Here is a 20,917-nt window from a genome sequence, read left to right on the forward strand (position 1 = left end):
TTATTGGGACTTTTTTTCCCCCCAGTTCCTGACGCTGGATAATTAAACATGCCACGGGTCAAATTGACTGAGGGATATTATTGCTGTTCCTCCTGAGAAACAAATGAAGTAATGTAATGTAAATGGATTGAGGTAGATTCCAGGTGAGGATAGGAAACACACCCTGACACTAAAATCATACATTGCAGTGGTCATAGGGAATAATTCACCATTATAACCCTCTTGTTACAGTACAATTTGACCCATTTTCGAAAAGTTGTTTTTTGCATTAAAATTCTTCTGCATGGATAAGTGTAATCAACATATAAAATTAAAGTGGTACATGTCACATATTTACAACCCTCATGATATGTCAGCGGGTCAATTTGACCCAGATGGCGTTTAACTATCCAAAAGATTATTAACACTCATTATGAACTCAACTTGCAAGTACGTGAAATTAACCAGGACAAGGTGCATTGTATTTGTTGATTACACTTTTTAAGCTCAGCACAAGTTTCATAAAACAATAAGTGCTAACTGTGCAATGGGTCAATTTATTCCACAAAATAGGTAATTTAATGAATTCCTTTAGATTTTTTTTCCTCCAGAGGAGAAAAAAAGCACATCCTACCAAGACAATCCTACCTTTCAGAAGACATTTGGTGAATAACTTCAATTTATAACTGTTCTCATATTGACCTATATTAATGGGAAAAATTTTAAATAGTAGCAGTAAAAAAAAACTAGTTTTTCTGGTATGAAATCCACACTTTGTAATGGTTTACTTCAAAAATTTGCCAGTTGAGTTAATAATGCGTGATAAACATTTCTACAATTAGATGTTGAAATTGACCCGCTGACAAATCAGGTCAAATCATGACTGTTGGAAATGTATGAAATTAACCATTTTTATTGCATATGCTGATGGTTTATTTCATTTATTTGTAAGCTTCATGTCTTGATTTGTAAGCGGGTCAATTTGATCTGGAAGAGAAGATAAATTCATTTAGCAACACCACTCCATAATAATAATAATAATAATAATAATATTTTTAATAATCCAATATCCATGTCGCGTAAATCTATCGAATGTAGTGTGTAGGCCTTTCTGACATAAAAAATTTAATGGGATTTTTTTTTCATTAACTATCTCATTGAAAGGCACAAATTATTGATTGAAATAATTTGAATTGGAGTTAATGAGGTACAAACAATGTTTATTGGGATTTTCAGACGCATTTGGATAATCAATTTGACATTATTGCTGTTCCCCCTGAGAAATGAACGAAAGTCAACTCCCCGTGTGAATTTTGCGGGCTCAAAAAAGGGGAGGAGATAAGAGTGCAAAGTGCTCGTGCAGACGCTGGATGGAGAAAACAGACGTCTGAGGAGGAGAATAAAGAAATAGCAAAGGGTAGAATTTAAGGCAGGAAGTGATCATGTTGAGTTAGAAAACAGATCACGCGCACGCACACACACACCCTGACCAAAAGATAAATGGATGAAGGGAAGACTTACATGAGGACCAGGCAAACCCTGCTGACCGGGAGGACCTGGCTCTCCTTGCACACCCTGTGACATAAAACAAGCATGTCATAAATATTTTTATCTGATTGTGTTCTTTGCAAAAATAATACCGCCTTAACATTTCAGATGAACTCAGAAAAAAAATGTTTTGGACAGTTCCCACACAGAACATATTGGGTTGTTGTTGTGACTTGGCTAGGAATTGAACACAAAAGGACCCAAGACGTACCACTACACTACCACACAGAACAGTGCACAGAGCACACAGAACATATTGCAAAAGGGAATGTAACTCCCTCACGCACTAGCCATACGTCTACTCTGTAAACAACGACAGTGCAGCTCAGCCTCTGGCTAGCAGTCATCATAGCAAGCGATACGCTTTTGGCACTATGTCAAACTCCTCAATTAGAAACAGCATTAAGTCAACATGAATCAAACTGTTTTCACTACTTTGTTACCTGAAAAGAAGAGAAACTATTAATGCTGCACCCTCTTAAAAAGAAAAGATTGATTAACATTTCGAGGCAACTTGGACAAAAGCCTTGACATAAAACATTTTTTGGGCAAGTGTATGCTTCCGACTTGGTGCAAAACGTTTGGTGTGAAGGCCCTTTAATATCTAAGAAGGAGTTTGGTGTTACTTTGTAGCCATTTTTTTTAAGGCTCGGTTCAGTTTGGTGCAGAAGATCCCTATCAAGCACCTTTGGGGTCAGCAAAAAAAAAAAAAAAGCATAATACCAATTTACCGTTTCAGATTAAATTCAGACAAACATATTGACATAAGATATTTGGAACAATTTAATGCTTCTGACTTTGTCAACAGCTGTTGGTCTTCCAGGAAGGTCCATTAAGAAATACTTGGCTGAGTTTGGTGTGGAACACCCCTATCAAACACCTTTGGGATCAAACTAAAAAGACAATACTACCTTAACTTTTCAGATAAACTCGGATAAAAGCATTGACATGAGACACTTTAGACTAGTGTACAGTTCTGACTGTGGAAACAGTTTCGGGAAGGACCTTTTATCCAAAAAGAATTTGTGAGAAGAGTCTGGTGTGAAAGAACCTTATCAGAGACCTTTGGGATGAACCAAATACACAATACCACCATACCTTTTCAGATTAACTCGGACCAAAGTATCAACATAAGACAATTTGGTCAATGTATATTTCTGACTTGGTGGAAACAGTTTGGGGAAAGCTCTGTTATTGTTGCTTGGATTAGTTTGGTGAAGGAGAACTCCACCAAACACCTTTGTAACTAGAAAGGCAAGCCCACCGTCAGGGACCTATAACCTCACAAATGGACCAAACCAGTGGCGTTTCTTGCATGAATTATTGGTTAAACATCTTCGGTTTCATCATGAGGTGTCTAAGAGGTACAATGTGTGTTACTGTACCAACTGGGAGCGGATTACAACTTTTGTTTTTGCACCTATTTTCGGGATTGAAATGTGTCACAAACCACACCCAGACAGAAAAACCTCCCAGAGGGGAGCCTGCTTCAGATGTTCCGCGCTCAATATAAACATGGCGTGACAACTTTGATGGAAAAGAAGGCTAATGAAGCATCTGTGTAATCCCTGTGCAAGGCCTAACAGAGATTAACCAAATAACATATTGGGTTTATGAATATCTTCATGTCAATGACTCAGTGACCACATGTGGACTTGTTTAGGCCTCTTGACCAATGACCCCACCCCTATCCAGCTTCCCGGTGAGACCCTCAGGAAAGCTGACAGCATCTTAATCATCCTCATGGATCTTTGCGCTTTGTACTTAATTTTTTTTTTAAAAAGTCTCTTGACAATTATGATGATCTGTATTATTCAAATGAACTATGACCTCTGTTATGACATGTGATTAACCTCAAGCAGGTTGGATGATAAAGCGATCACTCTGGTGGTCTTGACACATGTGATTCAATGCTCTCCTTGGATAAATATATATATAAAAAAAACCACACACACACCAAGGAGAAACAAAAATATGGTCCTCACCATGTTTCCTTTGGGACCCGCTTGACCGTCAAGTCCAGGAAGACCCTGCAAGAAAAAGGGGTTTGACAGGTCAGTACAATTAGCCAGAGCCCAGTGTGATCAAAATGTTAAGTGCAGTGTACTTACACGCTGTCCTGCAGGACCCGCGGAACCTCTGGGACCAAGCAAACCTCGAGGACCCTTGCATGGTGAAACAATTTCAATGTGCACAATGTTAAATAGAACAACAACTAACAATACAATTAACAGCAGAAGTAAAAACAATGAAAAACAAAAGCATGAGGAAAACAAAATAAAATTGACTGAACCAGTATAGAAAACAGCAAAGAACATTGAATAAAACAATAAGAAAACATAAGAGTGGTAACTAAAGAAAAAAAAAAGTATTGCGTAAAACAGCAAAGAAAAAGGGCCATTGAGTAAAACAGAAGAGTATTGCGTAAGGGAAAAAACCAGCGTTAAACATTAAAAAACAGCGTTAAACATTAAAAAAAGAGTATTGCATAAGACAGAAGTATTGTGTAAAACAGAAAAGAAAACAGCAAAAAAACTCAGTAACATTCAAAGCATCGCGTGACAGTTTTTGAATGCCTGCAGCGCTTAGTGGCAGCCGCACGGCAGCAAAAAAAAATAAAAAAAAATAAAAAAACCCTGAAAAACGTGGGAATTTCGAGCACTGTATGTCTATTGTACTTATAAACACTGACCTCGTGTGGTTAGCTTGAGCATCTCCCACTCCATAAAGCTATCTCAATTTGGAGACTTATAATCAAGTGTGTGTGTGCTGTCATTTCACACACAATAAAATGAGCCTTTCTGTTCTCACACACACAGTTTTTTGGTTTTGATGACTGAGACGGTGTGTCTGACAGCTTGATTAACCGCCGCGTGTCAGGCTTATAGTTCATATTTTCTTTTCAGAAGGCAATAAATCCACTTACGCCCTCTCCAGCTACACCTCTCTGTCCAACCTGGCCATCTTCCCCCTGTGGAGGCAACGAGGAGCGGGGTTATTGGCATGGAAATAAGAATGGGGGGCAGTTGGAATTGGAGGGGCTGGAGGGGCGGCTGACAACTCACTCTTGGCCCATCTTCTCCTGGAGGTCCTGGAGACCCTGTCGGACCGTGCTCCCCCTGGAGAGAAGAGGCATCAAGGAGAAGTTAGCAACGCGAAGGGGGAGTGGCGGGCTCACAGCTGGGGCGAAGGAAGGAAAAAGGCTGATGACTCGACAATTATGAAACGATGCAAAGACTAGAACCTAAAACGCGGGTGACCACAACTGGAGAATAAGCTTCCCTGTACTTTCAGTATAAGTCTTCTATATGGATGTCCTTTAATTAAACCCTATATAGAATTGAATTAATGTGTGGAAATACTCCTTCTGTGATTTCTAAAAGACTCTTTCATGGTCTCCGCCCTGGCCTTTTTTTAATAAATGGGTCAAACAACCTCACAACACCGCTTTGGAACCAACATCGGAAATGGATCAGAGGTCCTTTTGAAAAATCTTCCTTAAGTGATATTGTGGGTCAAATTGAGGCATTGGAAAATCTAAAAATATTGAACCCTTCCTCTTATGTTTGTTTCTTAGGTACACATCCATCCACTTTCTATACGGTTTATCCTCATTAGGGTGCAGGTTTAGTCATCCTCCCCGCTAAAAAGATCCATTTAAAAATAATTTATATAAACTGCCGATACCGATGACTAGTGGCTAACAGGTTTGCCTCACGATCAAGAGGTTCTGGCTTTGAATCTTGGCTTGTGCTCTCATTAGGGGAGTCCTTGCGTGGGTTTTGTCAAGGTATTCCAGGGCGTAGCGCAACGCTCACCCAAAGTGAGCTTGGGTTCAGGCTCCAGCTCAAAAGCGACCTTAATGAGGACAAACACTATACAAAACGGATTGTTGAATTTACTTAAGCAGAGCGCTGCCACTGTGCACATTGGAAATACTGTAAACGCAACAACTCCAAATAATGAAGTAAAAAATAGTCACACATGGGCGCAACGTTCATTTAGCCAGTTATTCATGATAACCACCTCTCTGCAAAACAGAAATTAACACGACAACATCTTGCACAATAGAAATAAACACAGCAACTAGAAATTATCAACAGGGTAAAAATTAGGCAGGGGCTCATGCACGTGCAATGTACATGTCATACGATTATTTAAATTTAGTTTTTTTGTTTTTGTGACAGTGGCCCTTTGGAATATGCTACCATACCATAAAAGTATTCTGCTGGAATTCTTATTAAATTATTATCCACTGAATTGAGTCAGTCACTGATGGTGTAGTGGTACACTCGCCTGACTTTGGTGCAGGCAGCGTGGGTTCAGTTCCCACTCAGTGACGGTGTGAATGTGAGTGCGAATGGTTGTCCGTGTCTATATGTGCCCTGCGACTGACTGGCGACCAGTTCAGGGTGTAGTCCGCCTTTTGCCCGAAGTCAGCTGGGATAGGCTCCAGCGTCCCGTGACCCTAACCAGGATAAGCGGTGTTGAAAATGGCTGAATTGAGTCACGGTTTGTGTAGTTTTTATATTTTTGGGATGATTAAACAACAGTGGGTCATACTGGCCTGTGCAAATTATGGGTGTATGCAAGAAAAGAACATAACAGGAGGGTTAACAGAGCGAGCGCGCCGAAAACAAAAGAAACTTTGTACTCACCCGATGGCCCTTCTCTCCGGGGAGACCGGGAAGGCCGTCGAAACCCCGGTCGCCCTGGAAAGACACGATGACGTTACGACAGGTGCAACAACGCCTACAGTGAAAAATCATGGACTGTATGTGTCAGTTACCTTGGTCCCGGGCTCTCCTGGCATTCCTCGCGCACCGTCAGCTCCGTTACGGCCCTGAAGCAGCACACACAACCATATTGGAATTATGAGGCAACATAGATTTCAATGGAGAGGTCCTTATGGACTAAATGGTCTCCCTTTCGATAGAAATTACTCATCCTAGCTTGACTCACTCTCTTTCCTGCCTTTCCCGGGGGGCCAGTTGGACCCTGAAGACCTCTGGGGCCCTAAGGAACAAACAGATAAACATTACAGTGGATAATTATCCTGTCTAGCTCCCAACAAATGACCAATAACAGGGTATCTGCTTGCTTAAGGAACTAAAATGTAATGTTTTGCAGGAGCTTTTTAAGTCCACTTTTATCAAATTTAATACTTTTGTGTACTTTTATTTATTTTTTTTTTAGGTCAAATGTATGAATGTTTAGGTCTAATGTAAGAATTTTATCAAATTTAAGATGTTCAGGACTTTTTTAAAGGAAAATTTGATCAAATCTAATACATTATAAAACCTTTATCAAGGAAACCTTTACTCAAATTTAAGAATGTTTACGAACTTTTATAAGGTCACTGACTAAATGTCAGAAGTCCACCTTGATCAATTTAAGAATTTTTAGGTCAAATTTAATATTTCAGGATAAAATGTAAGAGGTTTAACTTTTAAAAGGCCACTTTGATCAAATTTAAGACTTTGGCACTTGTTGAGAACAAAATACATTTAAAAAAAAGATAATTGTTGTCTTTATTTTATGTAATGTTATGCAATTTTCCAATACACAAACTAATAAAAAAAACTACTGAAATTAAAACATGGCCTGCATTGAAGAAAAAAATAAATCTCAATAGTAACTGTCAAAAAAACAACTTGTCACCTGCGGTCCGTTATCGCCGCTGTCCCCTTTAAGACCGGACGCACCAGGACCACCCTGTTAGAAATATGAATTTACTGAGTGAAAATGTTTTGCATGTTTGCAGCTGCTGGACAAGAACCTAACATAATAGCATGCAGTAAATCCATTTCTGAATCAGGCGTTTACAATGTAAAATCAAAAAGAGAGGGGTCTGGGTGTGTGAGACATAGTTGGACCGAGCTCAAACCAGAGACGACTGCGTGACTTCAGCCGCCCAGTCACTTACACATGTATGGGTGTGTGATGATATACGTGCAGCAAGGGCGTGCTCATGACCTCATGTGTGGTGTGGGATGAAAAGACAAGCATGTGGATTCACAGTACAATGTGCTATGAAAGGGGACTCACCACAGGACCGGACCTTCCCGCCATACCCGCTGGCCCTGGAGGACCTCTCATGGCCAGCTGGGGGGAATCAAAGAGACACGTAAAACCACAAGACAGTCATGCGCAAAATGGGAAACCTCACAGAATTGATGGACGTTTAAGTTGCCTATAAGGAAACCTTAGATGTTTATGCATGTACCATACTCCAATCCTCTGCGGTATATGTCTTTACCACAGCACGGCAGGCGTGACATCTGTAAAGTCGACATTTGGCCTTTGTACCAGTAAGTTAGCGAGGAGTATGACAGAAAAGTCTTATGAATGAATCCATTAAAAAACAAGTAGTGTCCAAAAACGAATATAGGAAGACACACCGACTGCGATTGCGACTAATTAGTGTCCAGAAAAAAAAATACAGGAACACACACCACCTGCCCAGAAGATGCGGCATCTGTAAAGCTATGTACTTTGGCATGTCATTATTTGTGGAAGAAAATAAAAAAAAATTCAAAATTATATAACTTCATATTTGCACAAATAATGGATATCCAGTACCCTACAAAATGAGTAAATAAATGCAATAACAAATTGTTTTTGTTCTAGTGTGAAGTTTCAAATATATATTTGTGGTTGGGATTATAAAAATACATTATTTACCGCAATATCATTGTATTTCTACAAATAAACACCTGGTACCCTTTGTAATTGACTAACTAGAGGCTCCCTGGCCACTTCATGAGTCACAACCTGGCCACTGCACTACCCATCGCCAACATGCGTCTGAAAATAATTCAAATTAGGCTTAAAATGTACAGAGTCGAGACTTCCCCCCCCCCCCCCCCCTCACCTTTCTCAGTGCTTTTGCTCCAAAGCCAAGAATGTGTGGAACATTTGCAGCCTAATGGCCTAAAAACGTGCTAATTTGCAAAGGGAAGCAATCCATGTCCTACTCCACCCTCGCAAGGCAATACTAATGCTGTTGTTCCTCTTCCAGATGTGAGAATAATTCCTTTGAAATGTGTATAGTGCTAGGAATAAATAAGACAAACATAAAAACAAAGTGCTTTGACTTTAACACAGGTTTTGGCTGCGCTCCAATAGTGCAAATATGACGTTTGTGCTCCCTTTAATGATCTCCATGTGTTTTAAGCGCTGCCCTCTCTAAAGCGGTACCACTCAATCTTTGTCTGCATGCCAAATTTGTTAGGCATGTCTAGACAATGTAAAAGACCATATAACTGGCTTGGATTTAATAAATCAGTTGGAGGGAGTAATTAAAAGTAATGTTGGACTGTACTGGGTTCTGCTTTTCAACCGTTTTGATCTTTCAGTTTACATGAAGTAGTATAAAATCTGACCGCTCTAACCGCTGCATAAATAGGGACTATGTCATAAATGGGTGACCAAAAAAATACCTCGAAAGTCAAATGCTCTAGAAGTTACACAATTTTTAATGGTGTAATTCAATTTTATAATTTTATTTATTTTTTATGTAACTTGGAGTTTTAATTTATTTTTTGCATTTACTGTAAATTTAATGTATTATATTTTCATTTCTATTTTATTTTAATTAACTAAAATTTAATTCATCATATTTTAAAATGTTCTTGTTTTGATATTTTATTTTTGACTTTAAAAATCTTTTTATTTTAATGCATTTTTACAATTACTTTTTAAAAAACCTTTTACAATTTTTAAATTTACATTCAACAAATACAAAACGAGAGTTCGGTTTAGCGCGCAAAGTAGTGTAGAGCTTTTTGTGGTCATTGTTTTTCATCTTTTTTTACTGGTTAATTTCTTCTTACATAAAATAATGCATGAGTGTTTTATTGTTTTCATACTATTATTGAAAAAAATGTGATGTTATTCTTACATGTGTTGGACAGTTAACACAAAGAGAATGTTAAAATGTAACTTAAAATATTGTTTGATTGGGCATCTGCAAAGCTGACATTAACGGTGGTATTTAAAGAGAAAGTGCTTCAATATTCTGCTGCAAAAGAGGCTAAACAATTTCACACAGCCTCACCAAACATGCCAGGTAACGCTGACTTTATCTGAGCAGTTGACAGAACTGACCGGGATGTTACTGTATTGCACACAAGTCACAGTCACTGTTTCATTTTAACACTGTGCAACATAAATATAACCTGGCAGTTGATTAAGACACACACTCAATGAGCTACGGGTAACATAAACACACTTAAACGATAAGGATTAAGGCCCTTATTACAGAAAAAGTTGAGCATTGCATGCCGCAATGGTGTACTTTGGGCTTTTGAATGGCATGCAGCAACATAGTATAATATTGATATCTGTGAGTCGGTTGATTTTGGTGAAAAAATACACAAAATGAGTTCCTGCACTTAATGTTGGTTTGCTGTTCAGCAGTTCTGTGCCATCTTTAAATGGTAATTTTTATACACTAGAGACCTTTTCCCTGGAAAAAAAAAAAAAAATAAATCAGGGGTATTTTGCTGTTTGCTTCAAACCCTTTGTTGTTTAAGAGTGGAGCTTTTATACATGCATTTGAGCATGAAACATATCGAGATACTGTGATGACCACTGGTTAAATAAAGAAAATAGCACATATTTTGTCCATATTTAAAATGTCATTTTTGTCATACATCTGGTTAGGAAGTGCGAGGTCTGTGGCCCTGTGGAAGCACTGCTGAAAGATTGTGGCCCTTGCCATCATTGAAGTTGCCCATCCCTGTTTTAAACGTATTACCGGTTAACATTTGACAAAATGACACGCACAGTGATAGCAGTGATGACTTACCCTGGCCTGGGAAAGGATGGCCTGAGCCTGAGCCTCTTGTGCCGTCACTACGGGTCCCTTGTGTGCCTCGCCGCCTGCTCGGAACTGTCAATTCAAACGGAAAAAGGATGACACAATTCAAATCAAAAAGCCTTTAGCGACAAAACTAAGTGGTGTGCGTGAAAAACGGTGAATAGTGTGTCATGCAAATAGAGTGGCAGCCTGCTGTGCCGGTGCGATAAGTAGAAGAACTTACTGGAAGCATCAGAATGGTACCTGCGGGCCCAGGGACACCGTCTGAACCAGGAATTCCAGGTCGTCCTGGAAGACCCTGTGGAATGGAAATGATTAAATGCTGCAATTTAGGGTGGCCGGGTGGCCCAGCTGTCTAGTATTCCTGCTTCTGATTGGGGCTCAACTGGGCAAATTCCCTAGTTGGAGTTTGTCAAAGTACGAGCCCTGGAATTTGCCTAAAGTGGGCCAACTTGGTTTTCAGTATCAGGCAATGGGTCTTTCAGACTTTTTTGTACATCTTGTTACAACAGATATGTCCATCCAATTTTGTATTGATTTGTGAAACTAGTGGCCGGGGGGGAGGGGGTATTCATAAGTCTTATATGCGGGACCCCTACAGTGGGGTCCAGATTTTTTTGTGCCATTTGACTCTTTGGGCAGATATGATGATCCACTGGAAACTTCATGGTCCTTGGCGATGGTTTGATGGTTCATCAAACTGTGACGTCAAACGATAACATTTTGACAACATGCTCCACCGACATTGCAGGTAGATGACTTAGGCAAAAAAAGCTTTGGAATTTAGCGTTGCTCATCTCTCTGGGATACCTGCTTCCGATTGGGGCTCATTTGGAAAAATTACCTAGTCAAAGTACAAGTGCTAAAGGTTCACCCCCAAAAAGCCTTCCTCTTCAATTTTGCGCATGGGTCCTTGAGATTTTTGTGCATCTTGTCATGGTTGACATGTCCACCCAATTTCATGTTGATTGGTAAAACTGTTGTCGGGCATTAATTTTTTTTCTCAAACACTTCAAGAATACATTTGATGCCCAAGGTTGGATTCGGAATGCAATTACATTTTTACAATGTTCATTTTGGGAAGATATGATCATTAACAGTACATTTATGAAAGTTTGATTGTCCGTCATTTTTTTTTGATGGTCCATCAAACTTTGATGACAAATGATGATCAAATTTTGACACTATGGTGGCAAAGGCAAAAAAGCTTTGTAATTTAGGGTCACACATCTGACTGGGATACCTGCTTCTGATTGGGGTTCATTTGGGCCAATTTTCTATTCTGAGGTCGTCAAAGTGTGAGCCCTGGAATTCACCCCATGGCTGCCTTAAACCAAAATGGTCGACTTCCTCTTTAGTTTCAGTCGTGCGTCCCTGAGAGTTTTCCGTATGGTCTGTTATAACAAATATGTCCACCTAATTTCCTGTCAATCGGTAAAACTGTTGTTGGGTGCTGATTTTTTTAACTTCCTAGGGGGCGCTATTGAGTGTGGAGGGTCACGTCCGGGATCCCTAAAATACATGCATTTAAATCTCTTTTTTTTCCCTTTGATTTATAGCAGCATGAAATACTTTCCCAATAGGGTTGAGTGGAAGCGACTAGTGTTCTCTGTAACAACATGATGTTTGTGGATTAAGCAGCCTTTCCCAGCCTTTTTTAAGTCACACACCCCATCAACTTGATCAACTAGATGCTGCACCCACCCTCTCTCCCTGCAAGACCCTCAAAATAAAGAGTTAAAAAAAAAAACCATTCTTTTAAAAGAGGGTTTGCATCAGAAGCTGTCTTTGTTGTGTATTCCTTGCAGGGAAGGAGATGCTAGTCTAACTATACTGGATGTTGATTTAATAGAGGCGAGGCTACAGTAAATCTTTAAGAGAAACCAGATCAGTCAGCCAGTCCAACAGCTTGGAAAATGACGTTAAAAGAGGGTTTACAGTGACGACGATGATGATGCGTCCAGACTGAGCGCTACGCCGCAGAAAACCGCGGGACTACAGGAAGGAGTCACTTCTAATCCTCCTGGATAAGACAGTTTTCCCACGGGAGGAAACGATGGGAGCGGAGGGGGGACCGAGTTTCGCTTTAAAACCCATAGGAATAACCACATTGTGGCAGTGGAAATTATTTTGTCAAAAAAAATGTTTTATCACTAGAAAAATTGCTCTTTCATCCTCAAATTCCAAATTAATTCTTGAAAAGAAAACACCACTTACCCCCCCACCCCCCCCCCCCCCCCCAAAAAAAAATCCTACTTTGAAAAATACCCAAAAAACTTTTCAACATTTCTGTAAAAATATGACTTAAACTTAAACCCCAAACCCTTTCTCCGGGCACTCCGGTTTCCTCCCACATCCCAAAAACATGCATTAATTGGAGACTCAAAATTGCCCGTAGGTGTGAATGTGAGTGCGAATGGTTGTTTGTTTCTATGTGCTCTGCGATTGGCAGGCAACCAGTTCAGGGTGTACCCCGCCTCCTGCCCGATGATATCTGGGTTAGGCTCCAGCACTCCCGTGACCCTAGTGAGGAGAAGCGGCTCAGAAAATGGATGGATGGACTATACTATTCTTGTGAAAAAAATACTAAATTATTCTCTACGAAAATAGTACTTTCTCCCGGAAAATACATGTTTATTCTAAAAAAAGGCAGTCCTCAGTTTACGTTGGTTCTGACCTAGTCGTAGATGTTATTGAAGATTGCCGGTGACGGGATAAGGATGGCAACATTTGGGAAAATGCAGTGCCAATCAATCAAGGGAATTAGCTCCATTCCCAGAGTGCTGGAAAAAAGGTTTATGAGCCCAAGCAAAGTTGTTGAATTTTTCCGAAATCATTAAGTATACAGAGCGCAGCTCCTGCTCATATTTTTCCTATTATGAATGACAGCCGAAAGAAGGCTTTCCTACGGGGGGGGGCGCCTTCCCAGTGGTGTGAGGTTAAAAGTGTATTTAAGTGTAATAACACATACATGTTGTTATTGGCTTTTAAAAACTTTTTTCTAAGGGTGGGGTGGGACATTTCATTTTTAAGAGATAACAAAAAAAAAGTTGATCTCAAATATTTTTTTATTTTGTTGAAAAACAAAATGTTTTTTTTTTTTAGTTTTAGTCTTCTTTTTCTTGAAAATATACAAAATTTATTTTAAAAAATCTTACTTTTTTGTCGAAAAATATTACCTCATTCTCGAAAAACACGCTCATTTTACATAAATATTAACGTCTAAAAGAAATCCACTCTGTCGAAAACCTATTTTCGAAAAATATGAATTTGTTAGTAAAAAATACTTTTCTCTAAAAAAAAAATCCAACTTTTTTTTTATCAGAAAATACTTTCTTTTGGCAAGAAACACATATTTAAAAAAAGAAAAAGTAAAAAAAACTTTCTTCTACAAAAGAAAATCTGACATTCTTCTTCAAAAAATAGTTTTTTTATTGGAAGAAATATTCTGTTAGTGGAAAAAATACTACTATTTTCTTGAAAAACTGCAAAGGTTGTCTTGAAAAATGTTGACTTTCATCTAGTCATATTACAACTTTTTTTCTGGGTATAAGGAAATACAACTATTCTTATTACAATAGATTTGTTTTATTCTGTTCTGTCTGGCTCATTCATAAATTAGTGACAGGATGAAATGAAAGATGATATGAGTGGAAAACTGTGCGCTGAACGTGCTGTGGGGCCTCAACTCACCCTCGCACCGGGATCTCCAGTTGGTCCTGGGGGACCCTGCAGTCCTGGGGTACCTGGGACACCCTGAAAAAACCAGACACACATACTTTGAGTTCATTATATCCCAAAGCTCACCACAGGCGGTCCATCCAGCGCACATGGTGCGTCAGCCAACAAAGACAGAAGCAAAGATGGGTTCAAAAAGACCTCAAAATACAAGAACCCCCCCAACCCTCATCACACTCCACCACTGACGCTCTTTCCATAAAGGCAACCCCCTCCTTTATCCCCCCTTTTAGCTGTTCTCCATGTGTGCAAGGCAGACAGGAGACAACATGATACTCACTGCCTGGCCGGGTGATCCTTGGGGTCCTTCTATAAGCATCCCCTGAAAAAAAAAAAAGCAAAAGAGTAGATAATACAGTAGCGTTACAAATAACAGACGGCTGCTGTGGGTTTGAGGTTGAGGAATTTACGTATTGCTACACGCAGTATTTAATCGACGGTTCTATTATGCGTGTGTGGTCAAACTTTTGGACGGAATTCACTACAGATGGTAAGGGAGGAGCTACCATTTCGCTTAATATTAGGGCTGTATAACTTATACTGTACGGAAAGAGCTGTATATATCAGATACTGTATTTTCTGAAAATAAGTTATAAAATCTAGAAAGACATAAAAGTATGACTTTCTGTATAGACTTTTTGTCAGCAAATTGGCAGCCTCATAGCAGATTAGCTGTCGAAGAGTTAATTTATTTGACAGGCAAGTCTGTATTGTAATAGTAAACTATTTAGTGATTAGACCAATTGTTATTCTTTAAATGAGTCACTTGTTACCTAAAGTTCCCTAGTTAGCTTCTGGATAACATCAAATGACTAAAATCTATGACATTGATTGTCATTGAGGTGTATTTTAAAAGGGCATTTAGCTAGTTCTTTTCTGTATATTTAGTGATCAATATTTGTAAGACCCGTCATCCATCCATTTTCCGTACCGCTTATCCTAACTAGGGTCGTGGGCGTGCTGGAGCCTATCCCAGCTGACTCTGGGCGAGAGGCAGAGTACACCCTGAAATGGTCGCCAGCCATTGGCAAGGCACATATAGACAAACAACCGGTTTGTTCAGCAACTGCGGATTCACCTATTTGCTGATTTTTTTTTTTCAAAATGTTTTTCGTTTTTTCCCCAATATTTTTCCATCTTATTCAATTTTGTGGGTTATTATATATATATATTGTGTTTGTTTTGTTTAAAAAAAAATTTTTTTAAAAAGTGGCATCAATTATTCACAGATTTTTGCTATTCACGGTCCGGCTTGGTGCCTATCCCCTGCAATGGAGGGGGTCCACTGTTTATCAATAGGGCATGACAGATGTTAGCTGTAGCTAATTAGCAATTTACTAACACTGTATCTATGGAAGTCATTTTAATTGGGCAATGTTGCATTTGAGAAAGTTCTCAACCTGAGCGTCAATGTGCTAAAGATAGTGGGTAAGATAACTGTCATTGTACATTAACAGTGTACGTGGGTACTGCCCTTTTCCTCGTAAAACGTTGGGAACATTTTGAGACTTCCCAGTTTTCTGGAAGGCAGCATATATGTCTGCTAGCTTGCTGAAGTTAGAAACCACAGACCAAATATCTTGTTGTGGGAGCTGAAGCTCTAAATTTAAACAATACATTGTATATACAGTACAAAAAACACATACTTTATATGGGACATATTTGTGCTATTATGTTACCAATCTGCAGTATGGCTGTTAGCCTGCTAATTAGCAACAAGCTAACTGTAAAACAAAAACTTAGCATTATATTTTAGATTTTTTTGAGTTGGTTATAAAATGACTATGTGATGGACTCAGACAAAGGGGATGAATACTAAGGTTTTATATGAAAATACAACTTACGGGTTCAATGACGGCGGGTTCTCCCTTCTCTCCTTTCTCTCCAAGATAACTTTGACTTCCTCCCACCTGTGGATGAGAGAAAGGCTTTTTTTTTTAAACACAGTAATGTACATTTATGTTGGGAAAAAGAAAACACGAAAAGGCGAGACTGACGAGCAGTAGGAGATAAAGATAAAAGTGCTAAAAAAAAATGATCCACAGACTGCTGACTACTGTTCATGAGGATTAAGGTAGCTCTCTCTGCTGCCTGCTTGGAAAAATAAACGTCAGGAATAATTCAGCCAGAGGCTATAATTTGGACTCCTATTTAGTAAGCTTCCTTACTCGACATAAAAAAAAAAAAACGACCCCAACTACAGGGGTGGTTACCTGACACTATCCATACAATGACTTCACATGAGAGGCATCCCCAAAGCCCCAAAAGAAAGACAGTGTCCAGGAGCTTGAGAAAGTCATGGAGGAGTTGCGGTGTGCTGGGATTGTAGCCCGGAGAGCAGTAATAGCACGTTGCCGATTAACCCCCGAGGTTTGTCATTTCCTACTTCAGAGAATCTTCATCTCATAGAAAGTGCAAGATGTCCATAGTATAAGAAGACATCATTAAGTTCAACTGAATATTGCTGGTTCCATTGCCAACTGCAGAGATATATTTTTCGTATTGTTTGTTTGATTTGTGCTCATTCGCAGCAGCACATATATGAATAGGGTTTGAAGTCAGGGTTAGGGTTTCAAGGTAGGGTATCAAGTCTGGGTTAGGATTTTATACCAAGGGTCAAAAGCCAGGTTTGGGGTTTGAGAAGTCTCTTCATATGGGCAAAGAGTTTCAGAGACGAGCCAAAGCCATGATCCTCAGAACGGCTGTGCTACACAATCAGATCTATTGTGCAGACTTTGGTTTCAAAGTAGTCGAGTCAGAATTGGTGAGGCTTTCAAAGAATGGTCCCAAGTCAGGGTTCAGGTTTCAAGTTAGGTTGTAAGACAGAGTTACTGTTTCAAATTAGTCCAGGCTTTCAAGTATTGGTTAGGGTTTCAAAAGAGGTTTGGAGTTTTAAGCTAGGGTTAGTGTTTCAAACAAGGGCTTTAGGTTAAGGTTTATAATTAAATTAGGCTTTCAAGTCAGAGTTTCAAATTTGGCTTTCATGATAGGGTAAGGGTTTCAAGCCAGGGTTAGGAACTCAAATCAGAGTTTCCAGACAGGTTTAGGGTTTCAAAGTACAGTTCGGTTTCAAATTAGGGTTTCAGGACAGGGTAAGTGTTGAAAAACGAGGGTTAAGGTTTCAAAAAAGGATTTCGAGTCAAGGTTATGAATTCAATGAAGAGTTTCAAGACAGAGTTAGGGTTGTAAACAAGGGTTAGGGTTTCAAATTGGGCTTTCAAGCCAGGGTTAGAGTTTCAAATTAGGTTTTCAAGACAGAGTGTAGTGTTTCAAACTACAGTTTGTGTTTCAAGACAGAGTTCGGGTTTCAAAAGAAAGAATAAAGATATCAAACAAGGGTTCAAGACAGGGTTATATGATTTCAATGTAGAGTTTCAAAACATGGTTAAGGTTGCAAATCAAGGTTAGGCATTCAAATTAGTCTCTCATGACATGGTTAGGGTTTCAAATGAGGGTTTTATTAGGGTTTAGCTTTCCAATTACGGTTTCCAGACAGGCGTAAGTTCCTAAACTACAGTTAGAGTTTCAAATTAGGGTTCCTAGCTTGGTTTAGGGTTTCAACGACGTGTTTCAAGACAGGGTATGGTCTTAAAAAAATAAGGATTAGGGTTTCGAAAAAGCGTATGGATTTCAAACTAGGCGGCACGGTGGAGGACTGGTTAGAGCGTCAGCCTCACAGTTCTGAGGGCCCGGGTTCAATCCCCAGCCCCGCCTGTGTGGAGTTTGCATGTTCTCCCCGTGCCTGCGTGGGTTTTCTCCGGGCACTCCGGTTTCCTCCCACATCCCCAAAACATGCATTAATTGGAGACTCTAAATTGCCCGTAGGTGTGAATGTGAGTGCGGATGGTTGTTTGTTTGTATGTGCCCTGCGATTGGCTGGCAACCAGTTCAGGGTGTACCCCGCCTCCTGCCCGATGATAGCTGGGATAGGCTCCAGCACGCCCGCGACCCTAGTGAGGAGAAGCGGCTCAGAAAATGGATGGATGGATTTCAAACTGGGGTTAGTGTGTCAAGGCAGTGTTATGTTTCAAAGTGTTGTCCAAGTCAGGGTTAGAGTTTCAGGCATGATTTGTGGTTTCAAACCCGAGTTAGGGTTTCAAATTAGGGTTTCAAACGAGGATTTGCGTTTCAAATTAGGTTTAGCGTTGAATAGGGCTTTATGTTAGGGTTTAAAACTAGAGCTTTGAACCAGAGTTAGGAGAGTTTTCAGAAAATGTATCTTAAAAGACCCTGATGTCTATGCTCTTTGTTTTAAAAGCACAGTACTTAGTCATGTGGTAAGGCAAACAGATGACTGGTGGCCTCAGCGGGGAACGTTTGTCTAAACATGACAGGTTACTGGGCTACAGAGTTCATGTCAGCAGTGACAGAGAGGTGACCATCTGCGAGATCATCGAAGGTGTGCGTCTAAGCTTCAAATTACAATCCGACACCGTCCGAAACAACAAACACTGGCGGTATTCCCAACACGCATTCCTGATCACCACGGCTCATACCCAACATTGTCATCACTTACGCCGCTCTCTCTGAAGTCAGTTTCAGCCGGAACCCCGGGGCCGAACTCTTCCTCGCCAGTGGAGCCCATGGTTTCGGTTGGAGTGCCATAGTCACCATAGTTTCCGTAATCGTAGGGTGTCTCCTGGGCCTCCTCTCCTTCATTCAGGTCATATTCCCTGAATTCGTTCACATTATCGTTGGTGTCAACCGGGGTTTCCACAGCGGGAGTAGGGTCCGCCCCGACCTGTTCCACGCCGGTGACGTAATCGTCCACGTTTTCCTCATATATCTGGTATGGAGGAGGGAAAAGTTAAGAGGGATAAGATTAGGCATTTAGTAGGGATGTCTATCATGAGGAGACCCACAAAAAAGCCTCAAGAGCCCTTGCCTGAAAAGACACAGCAAGTCTTGGTTTGAAGTGGCCAATTTAGGGCTGCCATTTTCTAGGACTCCTTCAAAAAGGATTTAGATTTAGCCAATCATTGAACAATCCTAAATGGGTCCGCACCTAAGTAGTAATCGTAGATATCTACTGTATATATGTATACCAGATTGTTTTCCGTATGATTCCTTTATTACTTACTGAGAAATTATGAATAATAAAGAAATCTTGGTTTATTGTTTCTATGTTAAAAAGCCTGAAAAATTCCTCCGTCACCCTCGTCCTGATCAGTAGAGACATTTTATGGGCTTTTTCTTTTGTTTCGCCGATTTGTACTTACCGGAATTGCACCTTTCTGGTGAAGTATAGGTAACAAATTTTACACACTCCTCCTCCATAAGGTTTTGTGGTCATCAGTTAAAGTGAAAATAAATTGTTTAATCTAAACTTTTCTGATAATCCACATGAAAGAATTTGGTTTTTCATCAGGGCACGCCCAACCTCTAGTTTTCATCAAAATAGTACTGGATGTGCACCTTTTTCATATCGGTACGAAATTTTATGCACCACCCCACCATAAAGTTTTGTGGCCACCAATTAACATGGAAAATGTTTTTTTCTTTTTAATGTAAACATTTTAGATATACACAGCAATTGAATTGGTTCTTCATTTAGCCATGACTAACATTTAGTTTTCGTGAAAATCGTACTCTATCTGCATCTTGTCTCGTATTGACACCAAAGTTTACGCATCATCCTTCCATAATGTTTTGTGCCAATTACTGAAAGTGGAAAACATGTTGAATCAGAACTTTTATAAGGGAATTGGTTCTTTCTTGGCCCAAGCCCTACCATTTCAAAACGAACTTTGAAATTGGTTAAATTAATCAGCAGCAATCAGACTAAAAATTACCACGTACCCTTATAAAAATACTCAAGTAGTCAGTTCCACTAATGGAAAGCATTTAAAGTGACACTAATATATTGAATTTTACAAAGTGTACACGACCATGCGCCAAGCAGACAACGTGGAAAAGAAATGGCCATATTGTTCCCATTTAACCCCCGAATGTTCCTCATTAGGTCGCTCTTTATGTTTGTTATGATTAAGCACAAATTAAGGCTGCCAAACTCTGGATATGTCAGAAGCATGGAAGAGGGACGGAGGATTTGTCTGTCTATCTATCAGTTTGCCATTGGTTACGCTTCACTGAATGACAAAGTTTTCCTGCTGTGGCCATCTTTACGACGTCATTTCTCGTGAGGAAAAAACGAGTAGCATAGCAGCTCGATGGTTTCGTCCAAATAAGGGTTTTTTCGACCACCAATCACCATCATTAAAATTTGTAAAAGGTTTTGGAATGTGAATGCTGGCATCGAGACAGCTGATGAATGCGGAATATAAAAGTAGGTTTTAAATAATGTTTACAATCTAATGACGCTACACTCGAGTTGACGTGACTCATTTGATTCCGCTCCCCCTTGTTGATTAGACTCAATCTTACACATACTGCATCATACTGGCGACTCCTGAGACATGAAGTTAAAAAAACAAAAACAAAGTTACCTGGCCCGCTGTGGGAGTTTCTGGCTGACTTCCGTCCACGATGGTGTAGTCGTAATCAGTGAAGTAGTCGCCGTCGACAACGGTCTGAAATCAGATCCACAAATTTACAACTTACGTATGAAACATTTTTTTATGGCAAATAGAGACCAATGACAGTGACAAATTGATACAATTACAGCAATAAATATAGCAATCTTTTTTATTATGTCTGTACCATTTACAAGACCTTTGACCGGCATATTTTGAAGTTAAGATTTTTTGGTTTTAGAATCTTGCGTAATTATGCCAGCCGTACAAATGACATGGTCAAATGTACTCTAGGATACTTGGGATGGAAATTCATTTGTCCATTAACCTTCATTTTTAATATAATGGATGTGCA

At 39.7% G+C, this 20,917-nt stretch overlaps 1 protein-coding gene across 2 annotated transcripts in view; it reads right to left on the minus strand.

The window, feature by feature from the left end:
* The window catches only part of LOC133488438 (collagen alpha-1(XI) chain-like), an 85,030-nt gene that overhangs the window by 34,445 nt on the left and 29,668 nt on the right, over positions 1 to 20,917 (minus strand). For both annotated transcript variants that reach the window (XM_061796271.1, XM_061796270.1), the window contains 17 exons: positions 20,536 to 20,619; positions 18,606 to 18,875; positions 15,934 to 15,999; positions 14,370 to 14,411; positions 14,045 to 14,107; positions 10,575 to 10,649; positions 10,340 to 10,423; positions 7,576 to 7,632; positions 7,189 to 7,242; positions 6,490 to 6,543; positions 6,317 to 6,370; positions 6,186 to 6,239; positions 4,593 to 4,646; positions 4,454 to 4,498; positions 3,639 to 3,692; positions 3,513 to 3,557; positions 1,501 to 1,554 (listed from right to left, as the gene is read on the minus strand). In XM_061796271.1, the coding sequence (XP_061652255.1) occupies positions 1,501 to 1,554; positions 3,513 to 3,557; positions 3,639 to 3,692; positions 4,454 to 4,498; positions 4,593 to 4,646; positions 6,186 to 6,239; positions 6,317 to 6,370; positions 6,490 to 6,543; positions 7,189 to 7,242; positions 7,576 to 7,632; positions 10,340 to 10,423; positions 10,575 to 10,649; positions 14,045 to 14,107; positions 14,370 to 14,411; positions 15,934 to 15,999; positions 18,606 to 18,875; positions 20,536 to 20,619 (1,209 nt within the window). The remainder of the gene's footprint in view (positions 1 to 1,500; positions 1,555 to 3,512; positions 3,558 to 3,638; positions 3,693 to 4,453; positions 4,499 to 4,592; positions 4,647 to 6,185; positions 6,240 to 6,316; positions 6,371 to 6,489; positions 6,544 to 7,188; positions 7,243 to 7,575; positions 7,633 to 10,339; positions 10,424 to 10,574; positions 10,650 to 14,044; positions 14,108 to 14,369; positions 14,412 to 15,933; positions 16,000 to 18,605; positions 18,876 to 20,535; positions 20,620 to 20,917) is intronic.

The sequence above is a fragment of the Phyllopteryx taeniolatus genome, chromosome 14, assembly GCF_024500385.1.
Source record: "Phyllopteryx taeniolatus isolate TA_2022b chromosome 14, UOR_Ptae_1.2, whole genome shotgun sequence".
NCBI classification, from domain to species: domain Eukaryota; kingdom Metazoa; phylum Chordata; class Actinopteri; order Syngnathiformes; family Syngnathidae; genus Phyllopteryx; species Phyllopteryx taeniolatus.